The sequence below is a fragment of the Falco peregrinus genome, chromosome 8 (genome assembly GCF_023634155.1).
Source record: "Falco peregrinus isolate bFalPer1 chromosome 8, bFalPer1.pri, whole genome shotgun sequence".
In the NCBI taxonomy this organism is placed as follows: Eukaryota; Metazoa; Chordata; class Aves; order Falconiformes; family Falconidae; genus Falco; species Falco peregrinus.
The window spans coordinates 7,261,409-7,284,560 of NC_073728.1; the positions used below are offsets into that span (position 1 = coordinate 7,261,409).

At 43.5% G+C, this 23,152-nt stretch overlaps 1 protein-coding gene and 1 long non-coding RNA gene across 15 annotated transcripts in view; one reads left to right on the forward strand and one right to left on the reverse strand.

Moving 5' to 3' along the window:
• The window catches only part of HDAC4 (histone deacetylase 4), a 267,150-nt gene that overhangs the window by 187,465 nt on the left and 56,533 nt on the right, over window positions 1–23,152 (forward strand). For 10 of the 14 annotated variants that reach the window (XM_055811560.1, XM_055811563.1, XM_055811562.1 and 7 more), the window contains 5 exons: window positions 3,578–3,694; window positions 3,782–3,980; window positions 7,380–7,609; window positions 19,110–19,367; window positions 21,074–21,260. In XM_055811560.1, the coding sequence (XP_055667535.1) occupies window positions 3,578–3,694; window positions 3,782–3,980; window positions 7,380–7,609; window positions 19,110–19,367; window positions 21,074–21,260 (991 nt within the window). The remainder of the gene's footprint in view (window positions 1–3,577; window positions 3,695–3,781; window positions 3,981–7,379; window positions 7,610–19,109; window positions 19,368–21,073; window positions 21,261–23,152) is intronic. The other 4 variants (XM_055811564.1, XM_027792342.2, XM_027792345.2 and 1 more) reach the window with 1 other exon arrangement.
• On the reverse strand, window positions 4,347–7,251 carry LOC129784972 (uncharacterized). Its single transcript, XR_008748318.1, has 2 exons — window positions 6,694–7,251; window positions 4,347–6,111 (listed from the first exon to the last, which is right to left on the reverse strand). It is a non-coding gene; the product is annotated as an uncharacterized LOC129784972 (long non-coding RNA).

Genomic DNA, 23,152 nt, shown 5'->3' on the forward strand with positions numbered 1-23,152 from the left:
GGGAAAAGATTTCTTATGTACAGGGTTATTTATCAGGTTTGCAGAACCGAAGATTGGCTGAGCTAAGAGCACATCTTAAGTACGTTTGTGTTAGCCCCAGGAAGACTAGCGTGGAGTTACCGATTTTACCGATCCAGGAGCTGTCAATCTTGGCTATACTTAGCAAACTGCAAATCCCCAATTACTGCTGGTGGAAAAAACTAGTGGATTTGACAATTCCTTGTGATATAAACAGAGCAGTCAGCTTCCCACAAGTCAGTGTTAGCTCACACACAGGTGAATGTGAAGCTGTTTATTCTCTTAACCATTTTATTTTTCAACTAAATTTGAGCTAATCATCTGTGACTAGACCACCAATGCCTAAGAAAATGGACACAGACTGAAAGGAAAACTTTTCATCAACTGCTTGTAATACAGCAATTTTATAACTTAAGCTGAGGCGTGAGCAGCTCAATTTGGAAAAAGTCCCTGTACTACCAAAGCCTTTCCCTGGGAGTCGTCTTTGCCTTGTTTGCAACAGTACCGCAGTGGGCAATTCACAGCGATGCTGCTGCATGCAAGGAAAGAAGTGAGTTCATCTTGAATTTTAACAAAAACAGCATTTGATACACCATCGCCAAACAACCTATGTGTAATGGAGTAAGAAAATCTAGTTTTTATTTCCGTGAAAATAATATCTAGATATTTTTTTGCTTTTTTGTAGTTTTTGGAAAACAGGAAAAATAAAGCATACAAATGATTGTGCAGTTTCAATTTTAAAACTGCCCAGGACTGTTTTAAGTGTGTTGGATAACTGCCATTCACGGAACAGAATGAAACATAAATCACTGTGTGATGGCAAACAGAACATCGATAACCGGTTGCACAAACTGTTCTCCTCCATTCAAGTACACCTGAAGTGCTGGGCTTAGCTAGATGTCCTAGTCCTTTGCATTTGTTTTTGGGGAAAAATAACTCTGCACTTTGTTTCAGCATTTCATGTTGTGTGATCCTAGCTGGTCCATTTGCCTGTATAGGTTCATTTAGAAAAATAACTAGGCAAGGTAGGGGTTTAGGGTTTGGGTTTCTTTAAAATCATCATCTTCAGTAAGATTAGTATTACCTGCTAGCCCAAGTGCTGGAGTTTTCTGTAATACCAGTGGTCCTGGCTTTCTCATGTTCCCACTTCTCAATATTTAGAAATCTTTAAATGTTTCTGAAAAAACAATGTTGCCAACTTTGTGTTTCATGCTTACCTTCATGTTTTATTTTAAGTGAGAAGTAGGTCTCTCTGCTTCTTAGTTTGCTAGGTTACCTCTTGAACCATTTCAGCTATGTTGGAAGATGGTATCTGAGTTCATTATTTAAGTTTCAGTGCTTGCCTTCAGCCTGGAAGGACTACACCTCTCTGCCTCCTTTTAAAATAGACAATATCTGTTTTTAAATACTGTTTTTAAATCTAAAGGGGTTTGCATCTCCGAAAGGTACATGATACTCATTGCCATTACCGTTGATACAAGACTATAAAGTACCCAACTACAGACAAAAACTATACATGCTGAAATTGTTCTCTTCTGTGCAATTCAAAAAATGTTTGTGTACAACCTGTAGATGGGATCTGTATATTTCAAGCGATGATAATGCTTCTAAATACCATATGCTGATAGCGTCAAGCTGCTGTGTTTCCCTCTTTGCTGTTTTTAAAACAAATCCCCAGGAGATAGTTTGAGGCACTACAGAGTATTGATTGTTCAAGAAGAAAATGGATGTAGTTTTGTTTCATTTATGTTACCAGTGAAATATTTCATTACTCTGCTGACAATAACCATCTGATTCTCAATGTAGCGTGCTAACATTATGTAATTTAAATTAAAGAAAAATTGCCAGTAGTGCTCAAAATTACTTGGAAGTGTGTGGGTATGCACAATCACATGTCTTTACCAGGTAACATTCAACAGCAAAATGCTCCCTGCAAATTTCCTCCTTTAGGGCAGCAGATTGTGAGCTGAGATCTCAAAAATAGGTTTACTCTTTATACGAGAGAACTGATCTGTAATATATTTTCAGTAAGTTTGAATGGTGCTAATGAAAGCACCAGAAGGCAAAAGGAAATAAGAAAAAAATCACTTTGCAGATGAAATTTTGCACAGGGTCGTATGAAAACTGGGTGACTTTTGAATGCTTGGTACTTGGTCACGGTTGGACATGGGGAGAATGACTGGCAAGGTAGTGGTGCATTGAAGAGTGCATTGGCAAGGCAGCCTGGTGTCTGATACTGGTGACACACAGGGTCACGGGAAGGCTTTACTGCTCCTGTCCTCCTTGCACAAGCAGCACGAACCTCAGGTGCACGGGTGGGGTGTCGTGTGCAAGCTGTCAGCTTGTTGGGTTAAGGCAGGATTGCTCTCAAAGGTTGTTCTGTAGAAAATGTTGGTTTTGCAGTATTAGTTCTTACGGGCTTCCTGCCACTCCCCCACCCCAACAGGTTGCAGCAAGGTTTTGTTAAGTTTCTTTTTAGAGTCTTTGAGGGAGAAAAATAGGTTTTTATTATCCAGAGCTGACCCAGCCCTGCAACCAAGGAAATAACCTACAAAGTCTCAGTGACTTAGAGGACTGTGAATTTAAGTCTAAAATGTATAAAGCTGTTGCTCCGGTCCCTATTACATTGATATAGATGGTTCCATAGTATAATACTAAGCTAATCATAATCCCTTTTTTCACTATGGCACCTGAGTGAAGTCTTTTTAAAATCTAAACTCTATTTAAGTTGGAAAATCACCTGTAGAGAATTCAGAGTGATCCACACACTTGTTTCCTAACAGGAAAATCAGGCAGTTTATTGTAATTTTTATAATGGGTTTTCTAGTGTGTATTTCAAATCAATCTTGCTTTGAAATTAAAGGTATTTTTACTTAAGTGTTCCTGCTTTAAATAGCCGTAAGGTAATTCAGTAAGTCTTGCATTTCACCCTGAAAATCAGGAAATAGCTACATAAATGCAACCGTAAGACCTTTTGGTGAAATTCTGAAGTCTGATTTAAACTAAAGCACACTGGTAAATAGCATAAATTGTCTGTGATTTGCTAAAGAGAACAACAGCCATTATAATGCTTTTTTTTTTATGGTAATCTGTTTTAGCTTTAAAAGGGCAAGTACTTGAGGACAGGTAAGCTGTTAAATCTTTTTTTGCAAAAGCTCTTTGCAGTGGTACTGTATGAAGACTGAGCAGAAGCAGAGTACCAGTGAGGAGGCAGGAGTGATCTTTAGACTCCAGGAAGGATCAAATAAACTGTAAAAGGTCTCTCTGTAGGGCAGCGAGGTTGGTGGCAGTTGCAAAGTGGCATCGTCCCTGTCTGTTATCCTGGTCACGTCGCCCCTGCATGGCCATGGCAGCAGCATTCAAGGCATACACCTAGTCTGTGCTTGTTTAGGCTGGATCTGAAGCACAGTTTAGCTCCCCCATTCAGTATTCCCAGTGTTAGCAGTGAAGTTACATGCTCTGTGTGTTTCTGACGTGTTCTCACAGCGCATGTACTGTGTCTTTGATCCGATCTATGGATGCTCTCTCACCAGAACGATGTCCTTGATTTTCTTTCCAGACCAGCCTGGCTCACAGACTTGTGAATCGTGAAGGCTCAGTAACACAGCTTCCACTCTACACGTCTCCTTCTTTGCCCAACATCACGCTAGGACTGCCTGCAACTGGCCCTTCCAGTGTAAGTGGTGGAGGAACGCAGCTGTTGAAATGTTGATTGCATTGATTTATGACTTAACTCGCTATGTCATCAATTCTGCATTTGCAGGGAGGATCAGCACAGCAGGATGCGGAGAGACTTACTATCCCAACGTTACAGCAGCGGATCTCTTTATTTCCTGGCACTCACCTCACTCCCTACTTGAGCACTACAACGTTGGAAAGAGATGGGGGAACTGCACATAACCCTCTTTTGCAACACATGGTCTTACTGGAACAGCCAACTGCACAAACTCCCTTAGTCACAGGTGAGCACTCCGTAGATAATGTGCAAAACTCAGACCCAGCTGGTGAAAGAGAGCGAGTGACATCTGTTTGGTTTTTTGTAAAGTTTTTCTCTTGTGCAAAAGAGATACTGCATCATCTATACATTCTGTAGGTATAACATACCACTTTTAGGATGTGTTTGTCGATATGTTGGATGGTGGCAATGTTTGCAAAATGAGAGATCGCTCATCTCATCCAGAGGTAGGGCGAAGCTTCCTTGTCATTTCAGTGGAATGAAAATAAATAGTATTTACTTCCACAAGTAAAGCCTAAGTCTGTAGGTAAAAATTTAAAACTACATTTGTAGAGTTTTAACCATTTTAGATTGAAGTGGAGATAAAAACGTGTCTTACAATTACCTTTCTTGTTTATCATGCATAGTTTCTATTCCGTATATGAAAGGCATGCATTTACAAAGTCACAGATTAAATACTTGCTTCTCGTCATTATTACAAGTGGCAAAAATATAGTAAAATCAACTGCATTCAAACAGATTGTATTTGTTTGTATATGTTACATTTTCAGTGTGCTAATTGCTTTGAATCACTCCCTGTGTCATATTTTCAGAATTAAGTACCTGCGAGAAGGCATATTTCTGTAAATAGGGTTGATTCAAAGCAATAAGCCCTAGTAGGATGCATTTCTGTTTTACAGCGTGTAATGCTGGGACAAAGGATGTTCTGCATAAGTTACAGACGTGTTATTTTTTTATTTCTTTCATTCCACATCTAATGGAAATTCTTGAGAGATGTTGATCACTGAGGCGTTACAGCATGGCTCTCAGGTTTAGCTTGTGTCTGGTTTTACATTTGAATCCCAGGAATATATATGGGGTTGTGATAAGGTTATAAGCATGTACATATGGGGAAGCTGAAGCACAGAAGCGTGGTATTTAACCAGCGCTCTGAGCCGTGAGATGGTGTGTGCAGATTCCTTGAACCTTTACCTAAATTTCTGTTGCCTCTTTCTGCCATGGTTGATGTGGCATGACGAGGTTACCCAGAGTCATGATGTGGCTCTTCACCAGTTGCCCTTTGCCCAGGGTCTGTTGATGAAGAGCCACTGGAGAAGACTTCCCCTCTTACCTGATCACCAAAACTTTCTTCTTTGTTTGTGCTGGCATTTGCGTTAAAGCACACATAGGGAGAAGTGCTGTTCCATTTCTATTCGACCTCTCTCAAAGCTTCCCTGAGTTTACAGTGTACTGTGTTTGCTTCCCAGCGTGTTCCTTCCTAGTCCACCTGCTACGTGCGGTGTTTTCAGAGTAAGTACAACATGTTATAAACCAACTCTTAGGAGAAATATTCACAATACAACAGAGCAACAAGAAGAAACACACGTTCCAGATGCAGCAACTGAAAGAGAGCAAGCTAACACATGGTCTCAAAAGCCCTAAGTGGACTGGCTGCCAAACTGCAGTTAGTACTTCAAACTTCCTTGGAAGCAAAGTGGAGTTTATTAGTATTCTGCTGATTGCCTTCAGCTCTGGAGGTAGTCTCCTGACAGCTGTAAGATGATCCAGCACGATGGCATGCTTTTTCTGTGCTGGAAGGTAGATATGGGGGTTTGGGGAAACTAGAGCAGAATTCCTTAGGTCTGCCATTCCTTTTGTGACAGGTTGCTCTGGATAATATCCTTCACATTGACATGTACATCCTGAGTAGGAACAAGGTGTCTCCCTGGAAAACCTTCACTTGGAGGAAGGTAGTCTTCCAAGGTGTCCTATGCAAACTTTATAGGATCCCTTCCTCTACTGTCTAATTTGAACTTCTGATAAAGGGAAGTGGATCATATCTTTCCAAATTATTCATATATTCATTCATACACACACACAGACGTATGTATATATATACACACACGCATTTAGAGAGACATGAGTTTGTAAAAGAAGGTACCTTTTTACATGATTCTTTTCAGAAAAGCGAAGGGTGGGAGAAATTCAGTAAATCTTTCCCCAAGAAGAGACGCTTTTAAATGAGTCACATTCTTCCATGTAGGGCAGATCTGTGAATCACTGGGAAAAGGAGGTAATGTCCTGGGACAGAAATGTCAAGGTGTTTCTAAACCGCTGTATTCAGCTGGCTGCAGATTTCTGGGCAGCTTCTCTCTCTCCTAAACCAAAGATGGAAGAAAAGGAGTAGTTAAAACTTCTCTGACCCTTGAACTGGGCAACATGTCTGAATGTTACTGAGCACTTGCACAGTCTTTACTTTGTTTTATACAATGAGGTAAAGCAAAAGAGTTGATCTTTCCTAAAAGTGTGTGCAGCCTTATCCACATCAGGGAGACAGCATTTCACACCAGTGATGCCTTTCTATCACACGGGGTAGCGAGCAAAAGTAAATGTTTATCCTCAGCTCCTCTGCCCTTGGCTTGGGCTTTGTGTTGGGTGTGTCTTCATGTCCCAGCTTTCTAAGAAGTATGTGATGGTAATGTTTTCAGAGAGCAGAGCAAGAACTAGCTTACCCCAAGAACAGCTAAAAAGACAAGACACTTCCTAAAGACATGCCCTTACTGGAGGTGAGATAGGTATTTCACATGGTAGTCATCAGAGACACCCAGATTGCCAAGGGCATATGAGTAATGCAAGTTATCCCAAAATAACCTTATGTTTTCATTAAGTTATTAGCATGTACGCACAGGACAGTGATGGAAACAATTCTAGGTATTTGTCATCTTGGCCTCTTAACTTACCTTCTTTCTACAGAAGCAATGAAGCCCAATAGGTCCCATATTCCTGAAATGCTTCAAGGGTGTGTGCCTTTTTCCAATGCAAACCTGTCAGAGTTTACCACATGGAAGTTTTTGTGCCTAGCCATTTCTGTGGGGTGGGGTATAGTACAGCCGAGGGCAGCCATGCCCTGCGTTGGCTGAAGTAAGAAGCAGCTTCATCATCATCATCCATCATCCTTCAGTGTGTCCAGTGAGCCCCCTGTAAGTTGTAATTGCTGGATGCTGTGGGGTAGCAGCTTGGGTTGGTGCCTTCTTAATAGGAACTTGGGATTACTCCCTATACCTAGGCAAGCTGTAAGACTTAAATTTCTCCAAACTACCACTGTGATCTTAATGCACGTCACCCATGGAGTGATGGGAGGGTCTGCAAGGTACTGCTGATTTTAAGAAATTAAATGTTTCCCTCGAGTTTCTTTAGTAAACAAGCAAACAAAGAGTTCAAAAGAAAGCAAAGTATCCCTCCATCCAATGGTAATTAATTGTTATCTGTTCTCTTCTAAGGATGCTTCAACTGTAAATGGTGAGGTGGCTGGTTTTAACATTATATATCATTGTCACCATCAGTGTTACTCAACAGCCGTTTTCTCCCTTCCTTTCTTCTTCCTTTTTTTTCTTCTCTGCTGTTTTTTCCTCCATATTATCTTCAGACTGGTATCTTTCAGGACTGCCTCTCCACGCACAGTCTCTGGTTGGTGGAGAACGGGTCTCCCCTTCAATACACAAACTCCGGCAGCATCGCCCGCTGGGGCGCACGCAGTCTGCTCCCCTTCCGCAGAACGCCCAGGCCCTCCAGCAGTTAGTGATCCAGCAGCAGCACCAGCAGTTCTTGGAGAAACACAAACAGCAATTCCAGCAACAACAACTGCACATCAACAAGGTAGGCATGATGCTTTTAAAGTTTTTCCCTCATACAGCATCAATACCAGCTTTAGCCAACAGTATTTCAATTTCTTGTGCGGTAATGTACGTGGTCTCTACCTCCACAACCAACTGGCCTTCAGCCTTGAACCTCTTTTTCATGATTTTGAGAAATAGGTCAACAAAGATGTGGACATCTATCACCAAGGCAAGGATCAATACGCCTGTTGCAGATGACAGAAAGGGAGTACAGTTCAAACTTCTGGCTTTCCAGGAATGCTTCTTAAAGTTGTCATTGCTGGCATTTATCCATATCAGCATCTTTTGTCAGTTTTGTAGTAGAAAACATAAAATGCTGTCAAGGAATATGGGGGAAATACCTCCTGTGTATATATTCGGTTTGAAAGGGAGAAGTAGCAGTAATATGGATATGAGAAAACAAGAAGCAAGGAATTTCAGTCATGACAACACCAGAAAATAATTGCAAGTGAAGATATTCAGATTTACTGAAGCATTTTTCACTGGAATTGCCGTTGGAAACAGAGAAGCTGTTCCCATCTTCAGTCCAGATTCTCTTAACTATGCCCCTGTGTAAAGCATTACAGTGTCCTATCCATTTCTTCACCTGAAAATAAGGACAGTATTGCTGTGCGTCCTGCAGAGGTGGTTTTGAAGATCAATTAGACGTGATTCAAAAATTGTGTTGAAGAAAGCAAGCACTACGTTTATTAACTTGCTTTCTGTAAATCACTTGGAGAACATCAGGTGAACATTGCAGAGCGCCATTTGTCAGTGTACAGGTTTTTGCAATTGCTGTGTAGCCAAAATCATCTGAACATCCCAGTATTGCAACGAAGCTGAAGCAAAGGTGCTTTGAGGTGATTGCATTGGGTATGCCTTAAAAAAAAAAAGTCAAAAATCTATCCTGGTGGCTTAGCCTATGGGAAGGTAAAACTCACCTTTTACACACAAGAGGTCTAATCACAAGTGATATGGATGGAGCTGTGATGTTTTACCCCAGCTGAGGTTTTCTCCCAGCATTTGAGAAGGCACAGCCTTTTTCTAGATTTGCAATATAAAAAGGCTGTTAGGGAAGGGGGAAATCAATCATAATCAGGGTGATATTTTTCTGGCTCTGATTTGTACTGTTTTGAGACTTCCTAAAGACTTTTCTCAAGGAGTTCCAGTGGTGGCCTTCTTTAAGAAGTGAGCAAATCCAGTAGTAGCTTTCAGGCTTGGGAGGACAAGTTCAGTGGCAGACGGACCTTTCAGGTTGCTGCAGTGTAAGTTTTGGTGGAGGTTTCTCCAAATATTTTCACTGTTCCAGTCCTGTGAGAAAATACAACTACCGAGAGCTGGATTAAATAATAAAAAAAATAATTAAAAAAATAATAAAAAAAAGCAAACCACCAACACAAAAACACCACCCCACAACCCCCCAAAACTTTGTTTATAGACTTGAGCTAAGGCAGGATGATTACACAAGCTACTGACGTCAATCATGTACTTCTGGAGAGCTGCCACCGTGCAGCGCGTGTGCCAGCCCTGGACCTCATTCAGTCCCGCACACCGGGGTGGTGGGGAGCTGCATAGAAATTTCCCTTACCCCCCTCCAACACGCTTCATAAGCAGTATCACCAGACACGGGGTGCTAGGTAGGGTTTCTTTGTTCAGAAATAAATGTCAGCTCGACGGTTTGTTTGCTTGAGGTTTTTAAGGCTTTTCCATTGCCAGTGGTTGTAAGCGTCCAAAGACTTCACCGTGACGTACCCACTGCACTCATTCAGACTTTGGCTTGGACCTCCCAGGAGCTGGAGAGTGTGTGCGACCGGAGCTGAGCAAGTCCTCCTGCAGCACTCTGAATTTCAGCTTTGTTAGAGCTGTGATCTATTGCATCCATGGCATGAGGCAGGCAGGGGGTGGGGGTGGGGTGGGGAGTGTAATTAAACTGATTGCACAGGGGTGATTTCCCTGTGTTTGATTTATATAAGTAATGAGTTAAAATCATTTTGGTACTAGCACTGTATGCGTGTGGCAAATTTATCCCGTGGGATAGCATCCAAGTGCTGACATGGAAAAAGACTTTTCCCAGATGCGCAGATATTTTAAGACCCTCGTGTGTAGGAGAGTAAGGGCACGACTAAAAATAATATAATAGATCGCTGCCTTTTAATTATTAGCAGAAGTGACAGCACTGTCCATTTAGGTTGTGTTGGATTTCCTGTATATAATACGAGGCTGTTTTCAATTGCTTGTGGGTTTTCCAAACTTCTAAGATTTTGGCCTTAAACTTTCCCTGTGAGGTGTCTACATCAGATGAAATTTTCAAGAAGATTGCAGCCAAAACAAGTCGTGCCGTTTCCAAGAAAGCAACTCAGGAAAAATGTGTTGTTTTACTCCTGATTAAAAGTAATAAGAATAACCATCTAGGGGATTTGGCTGTGAAGCCTTGGTGCCTAAGGCTCTGGAGTGGTAACTTGGAACAGGACAAACGAGGACAGTGTGGGTGGCTGAGGGAAGGAGAGTGCAGAGGGGTGCGGTGGGTGAGACGGGTCCAAAAGAGGGACAAGGCTCCTTCGGGTGACTGAAGGGGACCTGTGCTCCCTGGGGTGCAATCCTTCCAGCCTGGGCTCTGAAGTCCCTGCTGTACTACTGCTTGAGCGTAGCAAAGCATTCAGGAGCGGCTTGCTCAAGTGACTCCCCTGGCTCAGTGTAAGGCTTTGTAATGGAAGAGGAGGGTCCCAGCCCTGCTTATCTGATGGTCTAGGTGTCACCTGGTGGTGACATTTGCATTTGTTTTAAGGAGGGGGAAAAACACACGTAAACAAAAAAACATGCAACCCCCTGGAAAAAACATGGGGGCAGAAGAGACATGCATGAATGAAAAGAGCATTATTAAAGTTGCCAAGCTGAGCACTCAGACTAGGACATGGGAGTAGTTAATTTTCCCATCCAAGTCTCACTCGCTCTTTTTTATTTTGCATCTTTTTCATCCTGCATCTTTTTCATCCAGTTTTTGATGATCAAGAGGTATCAGTTTCACAAGACTCTGAACTTAGTACAGAGAAGGGTAAAAGCGAGGCTGCTCTCCAGTGGTGTGCAGAAATCGGAGGACACACAGGAATGGAAGAGGGAAAGAAGGGGCCTTAGTGCTAAGGCAGCTTGTCACCGTGGCAGGGAATTAGCTTTCTCCTCTCTGCCACACAGCCCTGTCCTGCCAAGCAGATCCAGTCAGCGGGCAGCTTGCACGCTCGCCTTCCCCATGCCATTTCAAGGACAGAGAAATGGAGCTGCTAGCTGCAGATGTGTGCTTGCGCACCTAATATGTATCATCTTAACATCAACCATATCATATTGAAACGCCCATCCTGTGGGGTTTCATAATCACTGCCCCAGCTGTGTGTTTGGCAGCCCGGAGCAGCTCTGCTCCCTGCCTGCTGTCAAGTTCATCGTGAACATGGGTGTGCTAATATTTGCAGGACACTCATGTGCCCTAGTGATCGCACTGCCAAACTGTATGTAGAAATCAACTCTTTCTTCAGAATCAGGGTTTGAGACATTAAATGAGATTCTGGATAAGATACTGAATCACTTCTTTCTAGTTGAGCTCTGTGCAACCTTTGATCAGAATGAGGCATGTGCCCTGTAACAGTAAACAGTCCTAAAAATAAAAGGTGTACATTAACGGAGGTGCACGGGAGCACTGCCCTGAAATAACACAGGCAATGCACGCTCGTGTTTCCCACCTTTTTGCAGGTTTAACGTTCAAACCTCAGGAGTGACTTTTCCCCATGATCAGAGGAGTTCTGCTGGGCGAGGGGGCTTCTTTTGCTGTATGATAAATTCATGCAGTGATCCCAACATCATTTCATCTTCAGCAATTACAATTTCTCTGCAGACTTCCGTCTCTTTTAAGATGCAAATTTTAGTCTTTTATATATGAGGGAGAAGAGTCGTGGTATGCTCATGGTTCTGTGTGGCATTTGGAAGTCAGCATTTGAGGGGGGTATTTTTGTCGTGACAGCGAACCAGGTACAGTAAGATGCTGTTCTGTGAGCACACTCCAGGTATTTTAAGTTAAAAGTGTTAGCTTTTCAGCATGGTAAGTCTTGAAGCAGCAATTCCCTTTCTAAAAAGAAATACACATGTGAGGTTTCTGTAAATTCTGTGCTGGAAAACTCAACTTTTAACCTTTCCGTAGTGAAGATGAGCATTTTGGCTTTAGTCCCCTGGATGTATAATTCGCAAGGCCTTACTAGAACAGATAATCTCCCTTTTAGCCCTGAATTGTACTGTTAAGGAGATTAATGCTGAGCTTCTGTGGTCAAATTATGGTTCTTCTGAGTAAAGCCCATTTTTAGCACACTCTGGAAAGTGAGGCGTTTCTCCTGCCGTGACATATATATGGTAACGCATGTATGCCAGACTACAGTGCCTCAACTCGGCTGGTAGTTACGTTTTTGTTAACACCTAGAATTTAACCTTGCTATTTCCTGATTTATTTATTTATTTTTCTTCTTTTTGGAACACGTCAACTGTTTAGCCTCAAGTGACTCCTGGAATAGCTTTGTATATGGAATATTTAATTTGTCATATTTGAAAAAGACAGTGTGTTAGGTTGTATTGCACAGCATCCAGGTAGGGCTGTTACCCTTTGAACAGGTAAAGGAAAGCATCCAGACAGAACTTTGGATATAACAGGTATTGAAAAACTCCAGAAAACCTCCTTCAGCATTCCTGCTGAGCACCTCGCAGTCAGTTGAATATGAAATGCTGTTCAGCAGGACTTAGGACGCTTGGCATTCATGTGCTTCTGTATCGTCACACCTATTACTGCGTAAATGCCGGTCAGTGGTTTTGCCAGGAGCTGTTGTTCCGTGGAGTGGCTGTTGCTGCAGGTCTGGCGATATGTAGATGCGTACCTAACATAATCAACCCCAACTCTGATTATTTGGGAGACGGGGGGAAAAAAACAGCTTCTGCTGGTGACAAGGTGTTGTCTTCTCACTCTCCTCCTTTTCCCCTCCGGGTGGTCCCTTTGATTCATTACCATTGGGTCATTTCTTCTCAGCTAGGCACAGAGGCCAGAAGTCTCATGGTCCTACCAGAGAACTTGCTGCCTCAAGCAGTTGTATTTTTCCTCCTGCCTTGTCTCCTCAGGGGAAAAAAAACCCACAAGAGATTTGTCTAGGCTTCAGCTGCTGCAGAAGGTTCTGCCAGCTCCTTATGTGGCCTGTGCCTAACTCAGCCTCTCCCCAGCATCCCTTGTCATCTCTTGTTTCTCCTTAGTCCATAAAAGTTAAAAATTACAATCCAAGAGGAACCTCAGTGTGGGAAGAGTCATGTCGATAGCCAGAAGAGCAAGGGATGTGTTATCATTTCTGACTAATTAATCCAAGCCCCCAGCAATGTTTTCTTCTCTGAGCATTTGCCCATGTGCACGCTCCCCTGCGGATGCACTCCTGCCTTGTGTCTCTATGTTAGTGCTCTTACTTCTCTTGAGCATCCCAGCTGGTGTACCTGCTCCACACCACCTACCTCCCACCTCTCAAATCCTATCCGTATGCTTGACTCAAGACCAAGACTTTTTTAACCATCTGTCTCAGGATGCTTTTGAGCTGAGCCTCTACCATCTCCCCACCCCTCACCCCCACCCCCAATTTCTTTCCTCATTTTCATCAAAGCTGCATCTCCAGCTATCCAGAGTTGTTCTCCTTTTTCCCTGACTTTGTCCTTCAGCTCCAGAGGGAGGAAAGGGAGGTTTCTGCTAGCTTCTGCACAGCTTGGCACAGTCAGGGCCAAGCCAGTCTGCCATCCTCCCTTGCTTCATGGCTTCTCTTTTCCTCTGGTCAGTGGGACAGGCTGTGCCACCCCACCAACGCCTGTGTCCCCCACCGTGCTGTTCCGCGGGGAGCAGCACTCTGTGTGCTGAGGCCGGCTGGGTCCTGGCTGGTACCTTCTGCCACTCCACCCTGCTCCCAAAACAGGGAAGTCGCCCCACAGGACATGCTCTGCAGTTCCCAGCATTTACACTGGATATTTGCCACCAGTAGTGCTGTCTCAACCACCTTCCAGTGTATCCCTGTCTGCACAAAGTTTTGACCAGCTGTACGTATCTGGCAAAGCGGAATGGGGTTTGTTGGTGTGGAATGACCTGTCGTCAAGTATGATCTCTTTGAGCTTCCACTATGTGTAGATAACATCGGATGAGTTAAATGGAAGTGTGATGATTTATGCTAAACTTTGGAGATGTGTGTGGTGGTTTGCAGCACCTGTATCCTTTGCACACCAGTCAGTCCAGCAGCACTGAAGGCTCTGAAGGGTATGACTGAGGAGATGCCCTTTTCCACAAGATGGTTGTTAATCTGGTATGTGAAAGCAGTCCCCTCAGTGATTCAAACTTATTCTCGATTTTCAGTAACCATTACTGTGATGAGCAACACTGGAGAAATGCCACATTCCTGTGTCGGACTCCTAAACTGGAAAAGATCTCGAGAATAGATCTATCTCAAGTTTTACTTAGTCATGCCCAACTTTCATCTCTCTCTGTCTTCGATAACTGAGGTGATCTGTCCTGCTCAGTGTTGAAGGAACCTTGTCCTTATAATTGTGTGGGACGAGAAATTTCTTCTGTAACTGCTTGTCATCTTAGGAGAAAGGTTCAGAGGTGCACAGCTTCATCAGACTTGGTCTGTCCCAATAGGAAGCTTTACTATGCAGCCCTAAAGTTCTTCAGCTCTGCTTCTGCTTCCCCAGGAGCTCTTCAGCCACCTTTTAGAACCAGACGGGTCCCTATGACACTTTTTACCAAAAGAAAAAGTGAGTTAGTTATATCCTTCTAGGAGCTTCTCAGGTGTTTTTCTGTTGAGGACTCTTCATTGGTCTGTGATGAGTAAACAGATGTTTCTAGCCTGTTCAGTAGTATCTTCGAAGTCTGCAGTGTCCTAAGAACTTACCACTACAGAGAAGGAATGAAGTAGATATATCTAGTAGTAAAATCAGATGCCAGCTGACTTGAAATTTGGCAAAGAAATGCAGCTTTTTTTCCTTATGAAGCATTCTGCAGGAAAATGATGAATTCTCTGCTTTCCTGTACTGTGACCTAATGTTGCTATGATTTTTTTTCTTTCTGTTCTTTCTATTTCAAAGATGTAGATAAGAAATCTTGCAGCTGCACTGTCTTTTAAAAACGCTTGTGACTAGACATGTATGGTTTCTTCCATACTGAAGTAGTTAGCTGTCTGAGGCTAGAAAGGCAGTGCCTTTAACGATGTTTTATGGTGACAGTATGTGATAGCCAGAGGTTACTGTGTTTGAAAGTAGAGGAGTAACCTCATTGCAAAGGAAGCTAGGGAGCTAATTAAGAGAAGAAGTTATTTATGGCGCATTATGTAACTGTTTACTATTTGAGATACGTTTGTAAGAATTTTCAATGCTATCTTAACTATATGTTCATTTGTGTACACTTTTATTACCTCAAATTACTCAAACACGTGTTCATAAAATTGCAAAAATGAAAGCTTTTTAGGGAGTTTTAATGGGCCTGGGATGCATATATTCACATATTATATGGAATATATTCATAACAAAGTGCTTTCTTTGCAAAACTACCCTTTAAGAAGAATAGGGTTGCAGCAGGTAGAACAAATGACATACCAAGAGATTCACTTTGTGTTAGGGGAGCAAACTCAATGTTTGAAATCTCCTTGTCATTGACCACTTGATCTTTCAACCTTCATTGTGTTTCTCATTTAATTCTTACATTTTTATGGAGTTGGAATAATTTAAAACTTCTAGGGAATTATACTGCTTCTCATTTCCATTAGATTTGACAATGACATTGTAAGTTATTTTCCCAGCAATTACCTTGTGTAGTTCATAAGTTCAAAAGTTATTAAGTTCAAAGCTTGAGGCCTTCGATCCAAGCAGGGGGAAAAAAAGTAGCAGAAGATGGTTTATGGTGATTTAATTATCTTTAAAATAGATCATATTCATCAAGCCTAAGAGACCTTAAAGAAAATTGATGGAAGAACGACCTTTAGCTCAACGTGGTTTGGTTATCCAGTGCATATTACAAGTAATGAAACTGGGGCAGGGAAGGGGGGGTATTTCACAAAAAACATTGAGAATTTTTAATCACTGAATCTTTTAGGTTGGCAGGAACCTTATGAGATCATTTAGTCTAGTGTCCCTGCTTGAACAGGGTCAGCTGGAGCAGATTGCCCAGGACCATATGCAATTGGGTTTTGAATATCACCCAAGGATGGAGACTCCGCAAGGTCTATGTTCAAATGTTTGACAGCCCTCACAGTAAAAAATATGTTTTCTTGTGGTCAGAAGGAATTTCGTGTGTTTTAATTTGTGCCCATTGCCTCTTGTCTGTCACCTGAGTGTAACCCATCGGGTCCCATGGACTTACGTATGTCTAGGGGTTTTTGAGTGCTCATTAAATCTGGTGGGCTTCCACCAAGAGTAAGTCTTCCTTGCTCCAGACATTCCTTCTGGTCTAAGGGGCCTGGGATTCCTGAAGGATGGTCTTACTAGAAAAGAAGGCGTGAAATGCCATGGCCTTTTCTATGTCATTTGTCACCAGGTCACCTCCTCCATTCAGCAGTGGGCCCACGATTTCCCTAGTCTTTGTCTTTCTCTTTGTTAATGCTCTTCACGTACCTTTCCAGATTCAACTCCAGGTTGGCTTTGGCTTTCTTCACACCATACATACAAGATCAAATAGCAGCTCTCTTCTTCTCTTGAGTCAGCTGTCCTGCTTGCAGCTCTTGTACACCACCTGTTCTATAGCCTGAGTGCAGTTAGGGGCAACTTGCTCATCCATGCAGGCCCTCAGCAGCCTGTGCTTGACTTCTTACTAGTTGGGATGGACCTTTCTTGAGTATCAGCTAGCTCTCCTGGACCCCTCTAATCTCCAGGGCTGTATCCCGTGGGACTATTCCAAGCAGATCCCAGAAGAAGCCAAAGTCTAGTCTCATGAAATCCAGGGCTGTGGTCCAGCTTTTTGCCCTATTTCCTTCTCTTCAGATCTTCAGCTCCAATATCCATCACCAACTCTGGCAGCCAGTGTTGCTTCTGTGACTTCCACATCCCTGAATAATCCTTTCTTGTTTGTAAGTGTCAGGTCCAGGAGAGCACCTTCCATGTTGGCATCTTGAATTGCCTGTGTCAGGAATTCATCATCAGTGCACTCAGATCTCCTAGACTGCTTGAGCCTTACTGTCTTGTCCTTCCAGCAGATAGCAGGGTGGTTAAAAGTCCCCCATGAAGACCAGGACCTGTGAAAGTGAAGCTTCTTCTGGGTGTTTGAAAAATGCCTCATCTACTTCTACCTGATCAGGAGGTCTACAGCAGTCTACCCACTATAAGAGCGCTCATCTTGGGCTGTCCACTTACCTTGACATTTAAGCTCGTGGCTGACCAGATCCATACAAAGGCACAGAGCTCCATGCATTCCTGCTCCTCCCTCACCTCAAGGGCAGCTTCCCCTCCTCACCTTCCCAGCCTGTCCTTCCTAAAAAGCCTGTATCTCCCCATCACAGCACTGCAGTCACGTGAACTGGCCCACCACATCTCCATGATCTCAGGGAGGTCATAGCCATGTAACTGCACACAGACTTCTAGTCCTCCTGCTGGGTCCCCATGCTACGTGCACTAGTGTAGGGGCATTTCAGTGAGGCACCCAAGCATGCTGATTCCCCAGGACAGGCTTGAGACCTCCATCAGGCTGTTCTGGAGGCATCTCCTTTACATGACTGGGCTCAAAGGGATGCTACTTCAGCTCTTTTTTGTTGATTGCCGTGTCCTTTCTGCTCACACCACCCCAGGACCTTGGCCTGCCTACCCTGGCTCCAGCTTCCTTAGCTGCTTGTTGAGGAACCACTCCCTTCCATGTTGTTTCTAGTTTAAAGCTCTGACTGCCAGCTTGGCCAGCCTGTTGGCAAAGGTGGGTTTTCCCTGTTTGGTCAGGTGGATCCCATCTCTTCCAAAAAACTGTTGACTCTCAAAGACGGTCCCACTGCTGCAGAAACCAAAACCCTCTTGCCAACAGCAGCCAGTTGTTGATCAGTACAAAAATTTTAGCTTTCATCACTAAGAGGGATGGGCTGCATCCCCCATCTGTACTGGGGTGGCCATGTGAACCCTGCAGGGTTTTGTCTTAAGCTTCTAGGGAAGGTGATGCCCTTCTGCGTGTCCCGCTCCTCTCAGGAGCGGACACATCCAAAACGCAGTAATCTACAATGTGCTGGAAAGCTGTGGCCCTGCATCCTGGTCCTTGCAGCTCTCCGATATTAAAGGGTTTGGGCCCCAGTTGTTTGAGATCCTCTGATGTAGTTAGGAGCAACCTCTTGCTGTCCTTGCTGTGATACTTGCAGGCAATTAGTCCTTTATATTGCCTTTGTCTGCCTCAGTCTGTTCTGTATAGGTTTGCCTGAGTTATATGGCAGAGCCTCTCTTCCTGCATTTGGGGAAGAAGGCTTAGTTTCAGGTTTGAGCCACTGTTCTTCAAAGAGCGAGATACTTACAAGTAGTCGCTCCTTCTGCATGTGTTCAATAACTGTGTTTTGATTTAGCTTTATTAGATTTAAAATCAATATTGCTTTTCATACCAATGACCTAATCCTTATTAAAGCTCTGCCCTGACAACTTTCAAAGTTCAGCAGTTTCTTTATAAGCCTGTGAAACGGGTACAGCCTGAGCTCTTTTAAAGGAAGGAAATTGATTTATTTACCTACGCTGGATTTAAAAAGAGTTCGTGTGTTTATTTCTTTGGTTCCAAATAAAAATCATAAGCACTCTGAGACGGAGAACTGTGAATTTTATCTTGCCAAAGAACTTTCAAAAATTCTGAGCTTGTGTGAATTGTAGTGAGAATTATATTGTTCCCTTTGTTTTAGCAGGCACTTTCAGAGAAGTTCATACCTCTAGTTAGGGAAGGTCTGGTTAGAATGATGCTCTCGTGGTTTGCTTCTGTGCAGATGCTCTAAGATGAGTGTCCTCAGTTCCCTCTTAACAAACTTCATAAGAGTGCAAGTTTCAGAGGAGTCTTTATGACAGCCACTCTCTTTACAGATAAAATTCAGGGGGTGATTCAAGAAGAAGCTGGGTAAACAAGGTAGCAGAAACTCCTGTAGAGGGTTTGTGCCTCTTTCTTTTTTTCAGAATTTAATTGCCAAATGTATTGATGGCGGTTATGCTTTTCTTTTGTGGGTTTGTGAACGGAGTAGCATCTGTCAGTGTGTAAGCACAACAGGCCCATGTTTTCTTCAGAGGGAGAATCAAGTGGAAAATGAAGGGGCCATCATAATCTGGGACATAAGATTTCACAGCGCTTAATGCCAAGGTTGCTCTGACCTTTCCCTTGAGCAGTTGTTTTGGACCTAGTTGATAAGATAAAAGCTGTGATTCATAATTGCTCTTTTCATTAAGCTGCTTCTTTGAGAACAGAGTGAACTTTAGTTGGGATGAGTTGCATTTTATTTATTGGTTAACCTCTGGGTTGTTTTCAGATTATATCAAAACCCAACGAACCAGCTCGCCAGCATGAAAGCCACCCTGAGGAGACAGAAGAAGAGTTACGAGAACACCAAGCCCTTTTGGAGGAGCCATACAGCGACAGAGTCACAAGCCAGAAGGAAGCCCCGGGGCTGGCCAATATGGTCCAAGTGAAGCAAGAACCCATTGAGAGTGATGAGGAGGAGGCAGAGCCACAGCAGGAGCTGGAGTCTGGGCAGAGGCAGGCTGAGCAGGAGCTGCTTTTCCGTCAGGTGAGCTCACAAAATACCAAGTGTGGGACTTGATTCTTTGTAGAAAATTATTTGGTTCCTCATAGTCACCTTATGCTACTCTAAGGGGAAGAAGCTAGGGGGGACCAGCTCTTGAGGATTTGCTACATAAAGAAAGCTGCAGGTAAAACCAGTGCCATCCTTCCCTGGAATCACTGTGTCAGCTCAGAAGTCCCAGGGAGGGGAATCTTGGATCACCAGCATAAAATGCAGTCAGTGTGTTTGCAGCCACTGAACCACTTTCCGTTTGTTTCTTTGGGAAGATAAAGTGTGTCTTGACATTTTTGAGCACTAAGTGTTAGCAGAGTATTTTATTTTGGTTTCATGTTTTAAGACGACCGCCCCAGAGAAGGGCTGGATAAGGGAACAGGGGGTGAGGTTCATTGGAGGGAGTTCCTTCTTTAGAGCTATAGATCCTAGAGAGCCCAGCTGTGCTCACTTTTGAGAGTAAATACCGGAGGCTTGTGGATTGCAAGTGATAAATCCAATAACAACGTAGCATAGCATAATCCTCCCAATTACACGGCAGTCTCCCAAAACCTGCCTCTTGTGGTAGCAGTAATGAAGGTGAGAAGGTTACGGTTCTCTTAAGGCATCAGTGCTCTGCTCGTCTTTACAGCCAGCCTTAGCCCTCAGCACCTGACTGCACCCACAGCCCTGCCTAACCCCAGCACGGGATCTGCAGCCAAGAGCAGATTGCTGTAGCCATGCCAGGGTGTAACTCTGAGTAAATCCACAGCCCTTGGCTAGGTGAAGTGGGCTTGTGCCAGGTTTGCAGTTGCAATGTCTGTGAATCAGGTGCAAATTGGTTGCCCTGTGTATTCATTTGCATCTCACTGCTTGCTGCCATCTTCCTGGTACTGCGGAGCTGACTCTTGTGTCCCTTGTGAATGTCGCTGGCTGTTGTTGCTCAGAGATTACATTTTCGGTTCATTACTGAGCAGTGTTATAGTCATAACGGCGCTGCCTTGAAGGATCAATGCCATTGCCAGCCATGCTTGTTCAAAGTTTTATTTGATTTATATAGTCACATCTGAGCCTCATTGCCTTAGTAAATAAATGAATAGATTAAAAGTAACATGCCGCTAACGATACCATTCCTCTGTAAGTGCAGCGCCCCCCACCCCCACCCCCACCCCCTTGCCCTAATCCTGAACGCTTGGTCACAGCTGAGGAGTCTTTAAAATATTACGTCCTTTGCAATTATTTTGCCTCAGAGAGGAGAGGAAATGGGAACCTTTTCAGGCTGAGGTCGGAGTGTGGCAAGCTGGAACAGCCATCCCTTCTGACCCTGTCCAGCTGATGGTGTGGCTGCTCAGTTGAAAACTCCCTCTCCTGCCTGGGATCTGGTTGAGTCGGACTCGTTCCATGGCCTGGTGCATTGCGCTGTTAAAATGCACCAGTGCAGCAGGGTGGGAGCAACCTGGGGGAGGAAGATGTAGCTGGTCCCAGGGAAGGGATGGAGCTGCTGCTGCTAATGACTCTGCCAGTGTGCACCAGCTTCAGGCCTGTGGTTCAAACACTGCGTGTGCCAGACTTCGCCCTGGAAATATGCACATCTCCATTTGCTACATGCGTGTGCATGTGCTCATTTATCAGGAAAAGGAGTCCAAGCCTGTAAACCTTAAAAATCCTTAAAAACCCTACCACACAGACTTTCAGCAACTACCTGCTTCTTTTCCCCACAGCAAGCCCTTCTGTTGGAGCAGCAACGTATTCACCAGCTGAGAAACTACCAGGCGTCGCTGGAGGCAGCTGGCATGCCCGTCTCTTTTGGAGGGCATCGGCCTCTGTCCCGTGCACAGTCCTCACCCGCCTCAGCCACCTTCCCGATGTCTGTACAGGAGCCACCCACTAAGCCAAGGTTCACCACAGGTAACGTTTTGGGGCACTGGAGGCTGAAGGGTTGGGGCTGTGGTTACTGTTTTGCCATATGTTGTGCTTTTCTGCCCTGTCCCTGCAAAGCTATCTGTTGGGAGTCTGCGTCTCAGATGCATTTGGGGACTGCAACATCCTGTCTTCAAGGATGAGATCCAGTTGTCTTACACCCAGTCGTCCTTCTTGTCCCTTCCTCAGAGGGACAGACACCCTACAGTCCAGACAGAACCTGCAAAAATCAATAGAGGCATAGCACAGTACTTTAATTATGTATCTCCAGAAAAAAAAAAGGACGAGTCATATGCTGTGACAAAGCTGATTTAGATGCAAAGCGGAGAGAGGCAATGTTGCTGAAAAAGGACAGCGTGCCAAATGCAGTATCTGTTGGCTGTATTTTCTGCACCTTCTCCAGTCCCTGTGCAATCTCATGCCATAAGTTATCCGCTCCAGGCTCTGTGCCAGCCTACCCCTCCGTCTGTAACACAATCTCTGCCCAGGAGTCTGTGCCCATAGGTTAGGAAAAACGAGGTGACTTGATTTTTTCAAGTTGTCTTGAACAGACAAACAGACTGAAGAGTGTTACCTGCTTAGTCGTCACCTCTAAGGGAAATTACAAGTGCAGTTCTGCATTTGTCTAGTGAAAACCAGAAGTGCAAAAAAGGTGTTAATCTCCTCACAGAGATTCAAGGCAAAAAAATAATTGTTCTTCCTGAATCTTGACAAGCACCAAAATCCTTTCTGTCTGTAAAATCTGTAACCTCAGCAACAGATGAAAGTTAATTCATGTGCAACTTCTTAAGTCCTATGTTGGATGATTAGGCGGACTTATTTTGAAGTCCGCCTTCTTCCCCAAATGTCGAGCTCTATTTTGTGAATGAACATTTTGCAATGTGTCGTGTGCCCTGGGAAAACGAAGCAGGAAAAAATCCAGAAACCCCAAATCAGAGCAACTCATGATTTTGTTTCTCCTTTGCGTATCCATTTCTTCTTATCTAACCCACAGCTTTTGCATCTTTAAAACCAGCACTGTGAATTGGGTTTATTTTCAGACACTGGTGGTATAGTAATAGTGATATTTTAAATATGACTGTTCTTCAGCAGCACGCTGTAGGGTGAGGAAGCGTGTGCAGTCAGCTCTGTAAAAGCCCAAGCAGTATCTAATTTTTGCAAATCAGTCCTTTAAGTCTCTATTTGTTGTCAGTATTGAAACCTTGAATTTCAGCAAAAATGCATTTATAATGCAACCAGTTATAGCAAGATTATTCTAGATTTTGGCTTTTGCCAAGGATGCAAAGAAGGGTAGTCCCCTGGCTTACAGTCAAACCAGATGAAACTTGAGAATCTAATACACTTAGACCCAAATCTTGGTGCTTTGAAAACAAGGAAGTGTGGCCCTACTTTACAAGATTATTCATTCCTTCTCTTTCTTCCCTTCTCCTCCTCTGGTATTTAAGTTCTGTCAATCATATGCAAGACTTTGAACATACAATAATGTTTCCTACCAGGGGATATACGTTTGACTCAGATATGTGCCTCTAAATTTCATTTAAAATTACAGCTAACTGTAAGAATGCAGATTTTGAGAACTGTGCTGCTTTGAAAAGACACTTAGGATGTTATGGTTTATTTTCCTTGGAGGCAGAGTTTTAAAGAAAAAAAAAAAAAGTGGGTTAAAATAAGAGGTGGAATATCACTTTGCTTTTATATAGCACTGCATGATCCAGTGCAATGATACGAAGAATGCTTACTGTAGTTCACCTGTAAAATATCATTTTCATGGCATTTATCCATGTTAAGGCTCCAAGAGCTTGATTTTTCCATTGCCTTCTATCTTGTGCAGTTCTCTAGATTTATGCTAGGTGAATGGAGAAGGAGAAACACACTAAAAT